At 43.3% G+C, this 15,836-nt stretch overlaps 1 protein-coding gene across 2 annotated transcripts in view; it reads right to left on the reverse strand.

Annotated features, from left to right (window-relative positions):
- The window catches only part of Pik3cb (phosphatidylinositol-4,5-bisphosphate 3-kinase catalytic subunit beta), a 106,810-nt gene that overhangs the window by 6,968 nt on the left and 84,006 nt on the right, over positions 1 to 15,836 (reverse strand). For both annotated transcript variants that reach the window (XM_031346283.1, XM_031346284.1), the window contains exons 17-21: positions 13,555 to 13,733; positions 12,125 to 12,234; positions 10,712 to 10,790; positions 3,589 to 3,756; positions 1,936 to 2,059 (exon numbers count right to left, since the gene is read on the reverse strand). In XM_031346283.1, the coding sequence (XP_031202143.1) occupies positions 1,936 to 2,059; positions 3,589 to 3,756; positions 10,712 to 10,790; positions 12,125 to 12,234; positions 13,555 to 13,733 (660 nt within the window). The remainder of the gene's footprint in view (positions 1 to 1,935; positions 2,060 to 3,588; positions 3,757 to 10,711; positions 10,791 to 12,124; positions 12,235 to 13,554; positions 13,734 to 15,836) is intronic.

Raw genomic sequence — 15,836 nt, forward strand, 5'->3', positions numbered from 1 at the left:
ACACACACACACACACACACACATACACACGTCATGCAAAATAAAAATAAATACAATTTAAATCATAAGAAAAAAACCTGATCTTTCTGATTCCTAACTCTGGCATGCAGGTTATATCTGTGAAAATCCCTTCACTAGAACCAATCACATTTCTCTACCATTTTGCAGAGTGCAGGAACATGCACTGGTCACTTGTGCTTGACCCCGTATCTAACATGGGGTTCTTTGTCAGAAAATCAGTTTCTTCTGAAACTACATCTTCTGGGTCCTCTGGGGCTGGGAGTAAAGGAGGGGACCCCTACTCTGTAACAAACTTCCCACAACCCCACCTTCAGTCCTCTCTGTGTCTCTACCCTGAGCTGTGCAGGTCCCTCTCGTTCCTCTGTTCTTCTGTCACTGCCATGGCTCTCTAAGACACTCAGGTTTCCACTCCTCAGCTCTGCTGGGCATGGACACTCTTCCTATCGTCTTTCACTTTTAGATTTACAGAAGTTTCTGAACACTCTAGATGGGGTATCAGGGAAAGTATAAAAGTACTTAATTTGTAACTACAAGTTAGAGAGTCTAAGTTTGGATATAAGGTACAACTATCAAAGCTCCAGCAGCCCATAGCATCTCCTAGGAAGTGGGAAATTCTGTTTTCCAGTCAGCACACCTCTGATCCCAACACTCAGGGAATACTCAGAGGCAGGCAGATCTCAGTGGGTTCAGAGCCAGCCTGGTCTACATAGGGACCCCCAGCTATCACCACACCCACATGTTAATGTCTACCCCAGGGCTACATCACATGGTAACCCAGAGATTTCCACTGTGGCATGCCTCTAGTTGATAGCATCTAAGCATAGCTAAATTGAAAAGTTATCCAAGTGTTTTGCCTGTGTATAATATAAAAAAATGTTACAGATAACACTTAGTTGCTTACAAACAATTTAAACAGTTTTTATTTGAAATTAAATCATATCACCTGGCTTCCCTAGCTACCTCAGAAAGATATTACCTATATTTCTCCCAACTCCTGCAATGATCAAGTTTGATGGTTAAAATAAAAACAAACAAACAAAAAAACAGACTCGGGGTTGGAGATAGATCAGTGATCAGTGGTTGAGAGCACTGACTGTAGCCTACAGCTTCTCTATAACTCCAGTCTCAAGGGAGTTGACACCTTCTTCTGGCTTCTACAGGCACCAGACATGTACATGTACACAAACATACATGCAGGCAGGATACTCATATACAGATTAAATTAAGAAAGAAAAGAAAGCAGATCATTCAGGTTCCATCCTGATTTTATTATTATTTTTTCCAGTATTGGTTACTTTTAAAAAGATCTTATTTATTTTTATTGTATTTGCATTGAGTGTTTTTGCCTACATGTATGTATGTGTACCACATGTATGCCTAGTGCCTATAGGACCAGAAGATGGTGTCAAACCTACCATAACTGGAGTTATAGACAGTTGTGAGCTACCATTTGGGTGCTGGGAAAGGAACCTGGGTCCTCTGGAAGAGTAGTCAGTGCTCTTGGCTGCTGAGCCATCTCTCAAGCCCCCAAGTGGTTATTTTCTTAAATTTTCACTTATTTAGTTTGAGACAGGGTCTCAAAGAAGCAACTCTTCTGCCTCAGACTTCTGAATGCTGTGTTTACAGGTATCTATCAAATCAGGTCTAAATACAAATTCTTGCAATAAAAAGATAGGCTGCTTTTAAATAATAGCAATTGTTAATTATTTAAACAAATGCTTTACATCAAATTGTAAAAAGCACATAAAGCAAGAGGCATTTGGAGTGGGGTTGTGTGCAGCAAGGCCTTCAGTTTAAGTACCGGCAGGTGATGCTTCAAGGAGATTCTCTCTACAGGGTTGGCAGGAAAGTGAAAGAAAAGACAAAACACATTCTGCCATCATTGAGACCCACAGCCTCTCCAGTGCGGCTTACCTGGCCTGTTTTCTTCACCATGATGTTGTCACTGTGCCTGTCACCAATGCCGAGGACATAAGAGGCTACACAGTAGCCAGCACAGGACAGGGTGAACTCCTCAATAGCTCGGTCCAGGTCATCCCTGGAGACAGAGAAGCAACAGGAGTTAGAACTTCAGTTTGGGGGATGAGTTCCCATCGGTGCTTAGGGAACGCATAGCACCAAGTTGCCAAGCATAGTGAGCATATGGGACTGAGAAAGCAGGCAAGGCAGGCTGGCTGCCAAGGCACTGCCTAGCAGACCTCAGCCACATGTCCCTATGGCTTGGGAGTCTTGTTTCGCAGTCTTAGGTGTACATAAAAGGAAGGTTGGTGAGAGACCACCATGGGTTTTGTTGGGTCATCCTTGGGCCTGGGAACATTTTTACCAGCTTTTGTTTTGGTTTTTAGCTCATGAAAACCACCATGGAGCTTGCCAGGTCTTGAACCCATTGCAATTCCCTCCCTCAGCCTCTTAACTGCTGGGTTACAGGAGGAAGCCACTGCAGTCAAGGTGGCCTTGGATTAGAATCCAGGCTTCACTTCAATCAGAAGTGAGGACACAGACCCCTCGTAGGAGGCGGTAAGACTGAAACTGATCTACTCTCTCACCAAAGCCCCTGAACAACTCGAATGATGACACTGAAAGCTGATTTTAAGTATTTGGCCAAAAAAAAAAGCTTGGAAAGCACTTTTTTTTCACAGTGAGATCCTTCCAGGAATAGTGATGCTGTCCATCACCTTAACCACAGATAACACATACTGTTCTTATAGTATTACTGAAGCAGAGTCTCATGGCTGTTTTCTGCTTCCACCTCCTGAATCCTGAGATAGTGACACTATCCAACTGTCTATAGTCCTAGGCATCAAACCCAGGGCTTTGCAAACACCAGGGAAGCACCCCACCAACTGATGTATATCCCCAACTCAGTAATAAAATTCTAAATATTTTTCTTTTAGTCTGGAGAGGTCACACACTATATAAGCTTCGATCATAAAATTAACCTATTAGGGCTGGAAAGGTGGCCTCGTGGTTAAGAGCATTTGCTGTTCTCCTAAAGGATCTGAGTTTGGTTCCCTGTGCCCACTCAGGTGATTCAGTCACTTGTAACTCCAGCTCCAGGGCATCTAAGACCCTCTTCTGGACTCCATGGGCACCTGTGCTCATTTGTACATTCATGCATACAGACACATGTGTATACTTAATTAAAATAACAATAAGGTGACAGCACACACCTTTGATCCCAGCTCTTGAGGGGCAGAGGCAAAAGATCTATCTCTGTAGTCTACAGCATGAGCTCAAGGACAGCCAGGACTACAGAGCTGCCTTATCATCAAAAACTAAACAAAGCAAATAAATCTTTTAAAAGAATGAACCTATGAGAAGCCTAAGTTCATAATTACATAAGTTAATGCAAATAAACAACAGAACTTCAGTCTGCTATCTTAAAATCATGTCCTAGCACGCTGAAGAGCTTCTATACTTTGCCATGAAGTTTTAAGACTTTAATAAAGGCCCATGAGGCCTCTGTGCTGAATGAGGCAATCAATACAGACATTCCCTCTGAGCCATCAGGGCTTCTGTCTGGTCTGTCAGAGTGTTAGTGTGGAGAAACAAAGAAGGCATACTCACCCAGAGTTGTACTCCTTGAGCCAGTTCAGGAGCGCATCTTTGTTGAAGGCTGCTGTGGCAGCCACGTTGCTACTGTTCAGCTGAATGTCAGCGATTGTCTCAGAGGTGCTCACAACCTCAATAAGGCCAGAGCGATCTCCTGTTGCTAAACAGCCATAGGGGAGCATCCTGGAAGGGGGCACAGACAGAGGCCATGCTCTCCGTGAGAGGAAACATCAGCTTTGGAAGTTTTTTCTTTGATGTCAAAGAGAAGAGTTTTATTACTGACAGCTTGTCAGTCAGTAATGCCATATGAGAATGGAAGTTCTACCTCCTACTAGAGATGAAGCTTGGACCAAGAGATGGAATGCTTTACTAGAATGCTGCAGCTAAATGCATAGTTTTCTATATAATTATGCTCATGAAATATTCAATTTGCCTGCATTGATAAACAGGATTATATCCTACAAACAAGAACTCATCCCCTTTTCACTCTAAAGCTCCAGAACCAGAATCATTCTTTTTTCAAGACAAAGTTTCTTGGTACAGCTCTGGCTGTCCTAGAACTCAATATGTAGACCAGGCTGGATTCAAACTCAAGAGATCCTCCTGAGTGATGGGATTAAGACATTTGTCACCAACACCCAACGTTCTCCAATTTTCTAAAAACTATATTATAAAGAGTGACTTATGGGGGCTAGAGAGATGGCTGAGCAGTTAAGAGCACTGACTGTTCTTCCAAAGGTCCTGAGTTCAAATCCCAGGGACCACATGGTGGCTCACAACCATCCGTAATGAGATCTGACACCCTCTTCTGTTGTGTCTGAAGATGCTACAGTGTACTTAGATATAATAATAAATAAATCTTATGGAAATAAGACTTGTGGAAAGGCAAGATGCTTTAGTGGGAAAGTGCTGGATGCCTAGCCTAATGATTTAACCCTCTGCACCAACACGCTGGAAGGTAAGAACAGATTCCTGCAAGTTGTCCTCAGATTCATGCATAGCCTCAGGACATGCACATACACAAGTCATGTTTTTAAGAGTTCCTTGGGCTGGTCATGATGGCATACACTTGAACTGCCAGTGGTGGGGGTGGGAATCAGCAGTTCAAAGCTAGACATAGCAAGTTTAAGGCCAGCCTGGGTACCATGAAACATTTGCTTAAAACACAAAGAGAGAAAAAAGAATACGTTAGTAATTGAGTGTACTATCTTGGCAGATTCAACAACATTAAATTGAGTACAGAAAATAGGAACAAAGCAGGGCCTGCTGGGACCTGGCTGTAAGATTCATCCACTGTTACATAGCAAGCCTGAGGCCAGCCTGGGCTTGAGACCTGAGCCCAAACAACCAAGCAACAGACATAATGTATGGTTCAGGAAATGGTTGGGTGCAGCTAAGTGGCATAGTTTCTATCAGATGTCAGACATGATCCAGAAATAAGCAGTCCCTACTCCTACCCTCACTAAACTTATGAGGCAGGGGTCACATGTGAGTGTGGTCCCTGTGAGGAAAGCCCTGGCAGGGAAGAGGACTCAGCACCTGCGGCTCTTACAGAGGGTGGAAGAAGCTCAGTTCCCGGCACCCACATCAGACAGCTTACAACCTCTAACTCCAGCTCCAGGGGTATCTGATGCCCTCAAACTACACAAATAGTCATAATTCAAAATTTAAAAGTCTTTTAAAATTTTAAAAAATCTCTAAGACATTAGAGATTTACCCACTGATGGCTCAGTGGGTAAATTGCTTGCTACGTAAGTGTGAGGACCTCAGTTCAGACCTCCCAAAGTCTACATAAAAGGCCAGTGAGCTGAGACAAGAGGGGGACTGATAGCCCACAACCTAACTCCACGTTCAGAAACACCCTCTTTTAAAGGAGTAAGGTAGGGAGAGTCAGTGTGTGTGCCCCTCACAAACCCCTCTTCCCAGAGAGCTGAAGGCTTGTCTGATCTACACAGTAAGATCAAGGCCTACCTAAGCAACTTAGAAAAGCCCTACATTTCACTAAAGACTTTTTGAGGAGGGAGGACAGGAGGGCTCCAGAACAGGGCCATAAAGAAAGAACACATGAGCAAGGTGGAAAAAAGATGAGACATGTTGGAAAGCTGGCGTGGGTCCTGTAGTTCATGTGAGGAGGGTTAGAGAGAGAGAGAAATCAGTGTGTGTGGGGTGTATGGGGTGGAGTGGAGGGGATGAATCCATTAGTGTTCACTTCAATCAGATAAAAGGAGAGCTGGATTAGTTTCTAAAATTACTTCTAAAAAGGAATTCAATTATTACATACTCCTTTACATGAGAGCAACACTGTCAAAAGACATTCTGCCAGACCAAAATACTAATCAATTGTTTTAGACCTATATTAATTTCTTCTCTTTTTTTTAAAAAAAAAAACAGTAAAAGAACTTTAAGTTTTTTACTAGTGCCTGTCAGCCTATTATGACACAACCCGTCAAAGCAAACAGGGTTGCCTTAAAAGTGAGTTTTCTTGCTTTCCTGCATCCCCTCAGATCCCACTTGCAGCTCAAACTGGGCAAAAGTCCAACAACTTCCTCTTCAAAAGCAAGCAATGATGAAAGCAATCAGTGACTTAAAGATGGGCTTTCACAATGGGAAGGAAAAAACATCCTCATCTGAAAGACAGTTTGACAGAAGTCATGCTGGGGACAAGCTTAGACCCACCCCCCAGTCACAATGATCACATCAGGGCTCTATCCACAGTCACAGTTTTTATAAAGGACATGCCAGCACTTTTAACATTACCCTTGTCTCTCACACTCTCTGACCTAAGACAATGCTACCTTCATGGGAGAGCACAGATTCTAGAACAAGATGCACCACGTACACACAGATCCAAATGAGCGCAGTACCTTGGCCCACTGTGAAGGGTCAGATTCAAACCCTCCTTTACCTAGCGTTTGAATTACTCTCACATGATTCTCTGCCAAATACCAGCATCATTAAACATCGTACATTTAACTCTTGCATGGTCTCCTATAAGTGAAAAGAATTCCATCAGTAGAGCCACCTTTAATCCCAGGACTCCGGGGATGGGGGTGGGAGGCAGGTGGGTCTCAGTGAGCTTGAGACCAGTCTGGTCTACAGAGCAAGCTCCAGGACTGCATAGTAGAGAGTTCCTGTCCCCTCTTGCCTGCCTAAAAAAAACCTTCCATCAATAGAACTCAGGTGTACATGTGAATGAAGACATCTACCCATTTTTTTAATTGGCATGTAGCACTGGGACAAGGGGCACAGATGACTGTCAAGTCTACCAAATGTCAGACAGATTTGAGGTTGACAACTTTTCAGTTGGCAGAAAAAAACTGACTGCTAACTGTGAAGCAAAAGACAAGGCATCTATCTCAACATACTTATGCTGATAAATGCTCTCCTTTCGACATGAAAGACACCACAGTAACATGATACAGAGAAGATTTACATGAGCATACACATTTTTGTCACCAGAAGCAGGACTTTGTTACAAGTACTAAAATAGTAACATATAGGAGGTACCAAATACTTGACTTCTATAGAAGAGTGCATGCTGCCCAGAAGAAAAACAAACACAGCAGGCACCGTGGAGCACGGATATTTATAGAAACAGTCACAGTCACGGAGGTTTTGTGAGAAGGAGATAGGGGGGAAGTGGGGAAGTGAGAGGACAAAGTGCCAGCAGCCACATCCCCTGGACGCTCAGTGCCTCCTCTGCACAGGGACCCAGCACACCCAGCACTCCCACGCATGGCTGCCTCCCTTCTTCTGAGGATACAATTAAGTTCATGGCTCTCAATGCAAGCCAACTTTGGGTAAAATGAACAAAACCAGAATGGAGAGAAAATTGCTGGGTGGGAGTGTTCAATTAGGCTCATGAGACTAAGAAGCCAGTCTGTCATCCAGGAAGGCCCATTATCTGGACAAACCTGCTGTTGGTAAAGGCTCACCCAGTAGTCTCTGAGAACTCTGGAAAGAACCAGAGTTGGAAATTTATAAGATTTATGGTGGTTTGATTGGGAGTGACACTCATAGTTCTAGTGCTTGGTCCCCAGTTGGTGGAACAATTTGGTAAAGATTAGGAGGTGTGGCTTTGCTGGGGGGGTGTGGCCCTGGGGTGGGCTTTGAGGTTTCAGAACACTGTTACTTCCTGTTTGCTGTTGCAGGTGTCAGCTGCTCTTGCCACCATGCCTTAACTTCACAATCATGGACTCTATCCTGAACTGAAGCCCAACTTAATGCATTCTTTTATAAATTGGTTGATCATGGTATTTTGTCATACCAATAAGTAACTAGTAAATGACCTAATCATGTGTTCCTGTGGTTGCTTTTGTCTGGAAGAAATAAGTTTCAGGGTGGGCCAGAATGATCTTTAAGGACTGCAGGGTAACTGCTAAGGGAATCCACAAGCAGCTACCAAACATTACAGAAAGAAAGGACTGTGGGCCACTTTGATTTTATTCACCAGATGTCCCTGTCCATGTCCCACAGAGTTCCTAGTTCTCAGAGGCTTATTTACTATGGTGGTTAATACTGTCAACCAGTCTGCACAAAGACATACCTAAAGCTCTGGTGAGCTGTGCCTCAGAGTGTCTGGGAGGGTGGGGCCAGAGAGGATTAGCTGTGCCTCTGGGTGTGTCTGGGAGGGTGGGGCCAGAGAGGATTAGCTGTGCCTCTGGGTGTGTCTGGGAGGGCGGAGCCAGAGAGGATTAGCTGTGCCTCTGGGTGTGTCTGGGAGGGCGGAGCCAGGGAGGATTAGCTGTGCCTCTGGGTGTGTCTGGGAGGGTGGGGCCAGGGAGGATTAGCTGTGCCTCTGGGAGGGCGGGGCCAGAGAGGATTAGCTGTGCCTCTGGGTGTGTCTGGGAGGGTGGGGCCAGGGAAGATTAGCTGTGCAGTGCTCTGGATAGAACACAAAGGGGAAAAGAAGAAAGCCTGCTCTGCTTTGTTCTCTGCTTTCTGACTGAACTGCATGGGGTGAGCAGGTACCTCAGGCTTCCAGGGCCAGGAGCTGGTCTGGCCCCAGTGACTCCCTACACAACAGAATGAAACCCTCTGAACCATGAGCCCACATTCACCTTTCTTCACTCAAGCTGCTTGATGAACCTTGATGTATCCTTGTGTCTTTATGTGCACTGTGACTCTCCTTCTGCCATGACATCACCGGGCTTGTGTTGCAAGCAGGTTTACCCACTGAGAGATCTCACTGACCCCTAAGTTGCTTCTTGGTAAGAATTTAGTCACAACAACAACAAAAGCAAGTCTATCTGTGGTGTATTCCTTACGAGTGGTTAAGCAAAAAAAAAAAAAAAAAAAAAAAAAAAAAAAAAGAAAGAAAGAAAGGAAGGAAAAAGGAAAGAAAGAAAGAAAGAGAAAAAGCTAACTGTGTTTTAAAGTAGTTAATCAGAAATCTGTAAGTTAAAAGAACAATATATCACATATGGTGACTGTTGGGTTCTTTTTAGGTTTGAGAGCAGGGTCCTAGAGCTGGAAGAAGTCGACACGTGCCCCCATCCTTAACCCAGAGCCATCTCTAATTGATAACCACTGTAACTGTAACGTTGGTTTTCTCCAAGGGAAACAAACTACTCTTAAGAGTAGGCAGCGTGCCCAGCAGCAGATGGCCGACAGGAGATGAACTCAACGGTGTATTTGTCTTATAATGTCAGAGCTTTTATATTGAATTTAAATTTTTTCAATCTTATTGTTATTTATTTTTATGTTTTCCCCTTCTTTTACTCCACATGTCCTCTGAGTATATTCTAGATTCCAGTTTAGCTGGGGTTCCTGAGTGTGAGCACAGGTGGGTCACTGTTCTTGTGACTTCTCTGGAGTGGGGGGGAGCGCGTCTTTTCCTCCTGCTTGTCTATTTCGCCCAATTCTGGTGTGTTAGTTTTTGTTTTATCTTCTTATATTCTATCTTACTAATATTCTTTAGGAGCCTGTTTGTTTTCTAATGAGAGACAGAAAAGGGTGGATCTGGAAGGGAGGAAGAGGTGAGAGGAACTAGGAGGCATAGAAAGAGGAGAAATTGTAATCTGGATATGTTATTTGAGGGGAAAAAAAAAGCTATTTTCAACAAAGGGAACAAATTCGGATCTCTCTTATTGCAATCACATTTACAGTCCCATGAAAGGGGGAAAAATCACATTAGATTGTTCTAACTTAAGGAAACTGGAAAAGTACATTCTAGAAGGATCTAAAACCAGGCTCTTTCTTTAAAACACAAACCAGGTGGCAGGTGAGATGGCCCAGTGGATATGATACTTGCTGTCAAGCCCAACAACCTGACTCTTGATCCCCAGGATCCATAGAAGGAGGAAGCTAACCCTCAAAAGCCATCTTCTGACCCGTGCCCCCCACGGTATATAAATGTGCACATGTGCCCCCATGGTATTTAAATGTGCATATGTGCATGCACACACACAAATGTTTAAAAGAAGAAACCATAAAGTAGGCAGTTAGGCATTTTGAGAAGTGCCATACTTTGGCAAACAAAGGGTTACTGGTCATGTCTTTACACACTACTCTCTCACTTTGATAGGCCAATAAAATATAAAAAAGCACTGGGAGTCTTGAAATCCTCGATTTGAGTCAGGCACTAGTTAATACTGTTGTAACCTTTGCTTTAATATCATGACTGTCCTGCCTCTTCTCACATGGAGCTGTGAGATTTGCAGGGGTGACCCACGTGAAGTCCACAGAGTGCCTCTGTCAGTCAATACACAGCAATGGTTTCACATCTTTGTACAAAAGAGTTCAAGAATGTGAAGACACATGACTGGAATCCCAGTACTTGGGGCACTGAGGCAGGAGGATGATGAATTCAAGGTTATCTCTCCCTGTAGAGTAAGTTCAGTATCACCCTAAGCTCCATAATGGACCTGCCTCAAACCAACACTACCAAGCTTGAAACTAACCTGGCATGTGATTCTGGATGTTTATCCAAGTTGTGTTACAATTCAAACCTCCCCTTTTCCAGGAACCTCAAGCACGTGTAGTTTTAAGTCAGATGAGGTTCCAATAGGGCAATGACTAGAAAGCCTATTGTAACGAGCCCAATTAACTATTACTATGAACAAAATTAAAATAGTGGAAGGAAGGGCTCAACAGGAGGAAAACAGCATGGAATAAGCAAATGCTCTGGAATGCTCACCGCAGATCCAAGCCAGCTTCCTTCCACAGCAGATCCATCAGGCGCAGCATCTGCAGCGTCAACATGTCCTGCCGCAAATCTAAGGAAAACACCCACTACGTTACACATGCTTGCACTCTTACGTGCCCCCCCCCCCCATTCAGTACCAGGCATTTGGTCAGACTCACTAGACCATTACCAAGCACTATACTTTCCCTCCAGTTTTAATCTTGCCATATTCACTGTATCAAACAGGCTCAGCGATTGGCATGTCCCTGTACAGTTTCAGAAAGTAAAATTTCAGCCATTTCCCATGTATGAACTATTATGCCAACTGCAGGAACACTGTAAAAGTATATTTCTACTACACATGCCACACTGTTAACTTTCCCTGCCTTTAATACTATACAGAAAGCTTTTGTGAATCATACGGGCTAGTACATTAGGAGTCCAGAAAACTGTAAGGGTTGAATCTATTTATGATCCTCTCTGTGAGAGCTTCCAGTCTCAGCCCTCAGGAGTCGGAAGCATAAGTCAACAATTTTGAAGCCAGCCTTAGCTATATCGTGAGATCCTGAGCCAAAGTAATAGTGAATAACAAAAGTTAATGCTTTCAGCCTGTGTGACGGCCACACTTGTAACCCAGTACTTGGGAAGTGCAGTGAAAGGTTGGAACAGCAGAGGTCAAGGCCATTCTTGGCTACACAGTGAGTTCATCTCCCCCCTTCTCCCGACCTCCCCAAAGGGTACTTTCAGGTAAAATCACGTCAAAGTAATAACAAGCTATTTTATACTACTTGTATAGTATAGTGAAGTAAAAATATTTAGCAGTATATTATAAGTGTAGGACACGCTGGTACATTCACATAACCCCGACACTGGGGAAGCTGAGTCAGGATCACAAGTTTGAGGCCAGCTTGTAGTACAAAGTAAGCTGTCTCAAACAACGTGAATCACTTGAAGAACTTCTATTCCAGTGCAAGCGTGTATAAATAAGTTATTCAGTGCAAATTCCTTTAAGGACTCTGGTATGAAGGTGTTATAACCTTCATGAGATGAAGAATCTAACGTCAGTCATCAATGGCAGGCTTGCTGTGGCCGCATAGCTCACAAGCTAGGATTCTCTACGAAGTCTGGGTCATCGGCTCAGTTAAAGCATAAAGCCCTGGCAAGGGTATAAAAGCTGTTGTCACAGAACAGAACATGACTGCACACTGAGCTACCCATGCTTTTTACAAGCTTTGCATCAAAAGATTTACCATTTGTATTTTACAGAGCAAAACGGGAAGGCTTATCAGGTCAGTAAATAAACTGTACAAGTTATTTCCAGGAAGGAGCGGCCGAGCTGACCCTGTGAGCACTAGCAGCTGCATCTTGCCTGCTATCACACCGTCACACACACTCTCCAACATGCTATGACATTCTGGGGCTTACCATCGCCATTTTTAAAGATCACTCCAACCGAGTCCTCTCCAAAGGCTCTGCTGCTGTAGACCAGCCACAGGGGCTTCATCTTAGAGTCCATGTATTTGCACTTTTCAACACTGAAATCAGCAAGGGGGGAATCAGCCACTTTACACAATAGAGTGCACGGCTATACCAGTGCCCTGTGACTTGCAAGGCTTGCAAGCTCCTCAGGTGAGAGCCAGAAAACTTCCTCTGTGTAAGAAGGAACCCAAAGGCAGCTCTGGTTGGCATATACTGATGCCCAGAGGGACAAAGTCCAAGCCTAGGATCTGACCTTCCTCTGGCTCCACTTGGAATCCCTCCTTGTTTTTTTTATACTTTCTTAATGTTACTATATTTAGTAGTGAGTAAAAGATTAGAATATACTGCTGTATTAAAATCAGGACTACCACTGGCTCTTTCTAAAGACACTTTTAATTTGTGTGTGTGTGTGTGTTTATGTGAGGACTACAGAGGACAGAAGAGGACATCAGGTCCCCTGGAGCTGGGGGTCCAAGCTATTGTGAGCCACTGGAAGTAAGTGCTGGGAAACAAAGTGCTCTTAGATGCTGAGCCACGTCGCTAGTCCAGATCCCTGATTTCATAATGAGGGATCAACTCTGAATACTTTTGTTAACACAAATTATAATATTTCACTTCTGTATGAAAAGTGAGAAACAGTTTAGAGGTGCATTTAAATTTCATTTTAAAGTGGGAAGTCAGTAAATAAATAATGTGTTATGGTTTCCAATGTTTTGCTCATACAGGATTTTCAATTCTTACAGATTGATATTCTAGTCAGGAATGCTGGTACAATGCCTGTGTTACTTGCATTAAACAGGCAGGAGGATTATGTGTTGAAAACCAGCCTGGCCTACATAGAGAGTCTAAGGCTAGCTTCATAAGACCCTGTATCAAAACTACCTTGAGCTGGAGAGATGGCTCAGTGGTTGAGAGCATATATAGCTCTTAGAGAGGACCCAAGTTCAGTTCCCAGTACCCAAGTCATCAGCTTAGAATAGCCTGTAATCCAAGCTCCCGGGGGTCTGATGCCTCTGGCCACTGGGAACGCCTGCATTCACGTGCTTATACCCTCCCTCTCAAATTAAAACAAATTACATCGGTTTTAAAACTAACTTATAGATGTCCTTATATATAACTTAAGTTACATTAAGTTATATAAATTGAAAGAAATTATCTGCAATATTACTAACCCCACAGAAAAATCTAGCTAATAGCTATACAGCCTAATGAATATAAACATAGTCTCTGAAGGCTCAAGACTTCCCTTCAGTGGTTACTTCGACCTCCGTGGGCTACCAGCCAGCCCGACCCATTCCCTAACACAGAGTTGGCAGCCTCTTCTGCATTGCTATCCCACAGGCTACTCACTGTGCAGAGCAGAGACGGTCACTTACTAGAGCTCTGAGAGGATGACACACGGGTTCAGAGGCGACTGCAGGTCAGAGAGTGCCTCCCGGTAGGCACTCTGTTTTAAGCACGTGTGCATGGCCTCCTTTCCTTTAGCTCTGTTCAGCTTCATTGCATTCAATTTGATTAAGCTATTTAAAGTTTTTAACTTATTGAGTGCTTCAACCTGGAAAATAAGGTTCCCCGCCCCCAAATTCACTTATGGTTAAAAATATCATGATATCATGTGGTCACATTCATCAGTAGGTCTAACCAAACACATACACAATCAGCTGAAGTAAAGACCCTGAGTATAAGAAAGGCTTTACAAACAGTGAGTTAGCATTTATTAGTCAAGGTACCACTTTTAAATCCTTTGTTAAAAGACATGCTATAAACTTGAGAAAAGTAAGCAAGCATAAACTATGGGTGTTTTCAGACAGGTCTGACCTGTACTTAACTGTACACTTCACGGAGTAATGGGATTCAGAACACCTCGGTCTGAACTGCACATTAGCTCCCACCACAGAGCAGGGGATCTGTGCAGCATCCGCCCCACCATTCCTGAAACAGTACTAAGGTACTTAGTGCCTACTTGTATGTGCTTTCTATCTATATGTTTTAGACACAGCCTTTTATGCAGCCCAGGCTGCTCAGCCTCTCTAGGAACTATAGTTATGTGTTATGGTGCCTGGAGACCCCTGTCATCACCTGTCTGAAATCCACCTGTTTTCTTTCTACTGCCAAGACAACAATAAGAGATTATAATTCAAGGTATCTGTGGTCCAAGGTGAAATTGCTTCTTTTAAGCTGGGTACAGTGGTGCTGCCTTTAATCCCAGTATTTGGGGGAAGGGGAAGGAGGCAGAAATGGGCTGATCTCTAAGTTTCAGGCCAGCCTGGTCAACAAAGTAAGTTCCGTGACAGCCAGAGCTACATGGAGAAATGCTGTCTCAACATTTTTTTTCACTTTTTTTTTTTAAAGATTTATCTTAGGCTGGAGAGATGGCTCAGCAGTTAAGAGTACTGACTGCCCTTCCAGTGGTCCTGAGTTCAATCCCCAGCAACCACAGGATGGCTCACAACTATCTGTAAAGGGATCCAACACCCCCTTCTGATGTGTCAAACATACCAGCCAGCAACAGTGTACTCATATAAAATAAATAAATAAATCTTTAAAAAAAAATAAAAATTTGCCTTATTTCTAAGTGTGTATATGTGCCTATGACTGAGTATATGAGTGTGTACCACATGTATGGAGATGCCCACTGAGGCTAGAAGAGGGTGCCAGATCCCCTGGAATTGTAATTACAGCCACCTGACATGGATACTGGGAGCTGAACCTGGGTCTACTACAAGGCCAAGGTTCTTGTAACTACTGACTCATATCTCAGATCAGGGAAAACTCTGGCTTTCAAACAAACAAACAAGCCAAAAATAAACAAGCAAACACCTTTGTACTTGTAGCACAGCAATGGCCAACTAGATCAGAACCATCATTTGTAAAAACCACTTTAGTTAAGCACGGCAGTACATGCTCTTAATTACTGTATACATGGTGGGAGGAGAGGGAAGGATGGGAGTGGTCAGAGGCAGAAGGACCTCTGTGAGTTCAAGGCCAGCCTGGTCTACATGGTGAGTTTCAGGTCAGCCAAGGATACAGTAAGACCCTGTCTTACTCAATCAATCAGGCCAGGAAACAGTAAACACCCATGTTAGTCAGCTGTAATGAACACCATGATCCCAGTACTCAGGAAGTAGAGGCAGGAGAACAGCTACAAGTTTGACAACAATTTGGTTTACATAACAAGCTTCTGGCCAGGAAGAGCTATTACAGGAACACCACCTTACTCTCCCACAGAAGTTCCTGTTATCACCTAGGAACTAGGAGTCCATTCATATTATATTATGTAAAACTCATGAGAATATAATATCCATAAGCTAGAAGGAACTTAACATGTCATTAAACTAGAAACAACAAATAATAACATACATATATAAAGAAAAATGGCAAATACATGAGGTACACGTAATGAACATTGGTTTGTAATCCCATTTTCAGGGAATTTATTTTGTATCATGTTTTCATTTTAAAATTTGGCTTCTGTGCAAGAAAATCATTCAGACTATGAATGGATGTGGATTCTAGTATATAGTTTCCAAAGATTGGCTGAAACCTCACTCATATAGAAAACTAAGATGGTTCTATGTAGCTTAACGATAAAAACAAGACGGCCAGTGCTTGCCAAGTTAGCCATCTGTCAAAACCACAGGCACTCCATTTGTTAACA

Source organism: Mastomys coucha, unplaced genomic scaffold (genome assembly GCF_008632895.1).
Source record: "Mastomys coucha isolate ucsf_1 unplaced genomic scaffold, UCSF_Mcou_1 pScaffold23, whole genome shotgun sequence".
Classification (NCBI taxonomy): domain Eukaryota; kingdom Metazoa; phylum Chordata; class Mammalia; order Rodentia; family Muridae; genus Mastomys; species Mastomys coucha.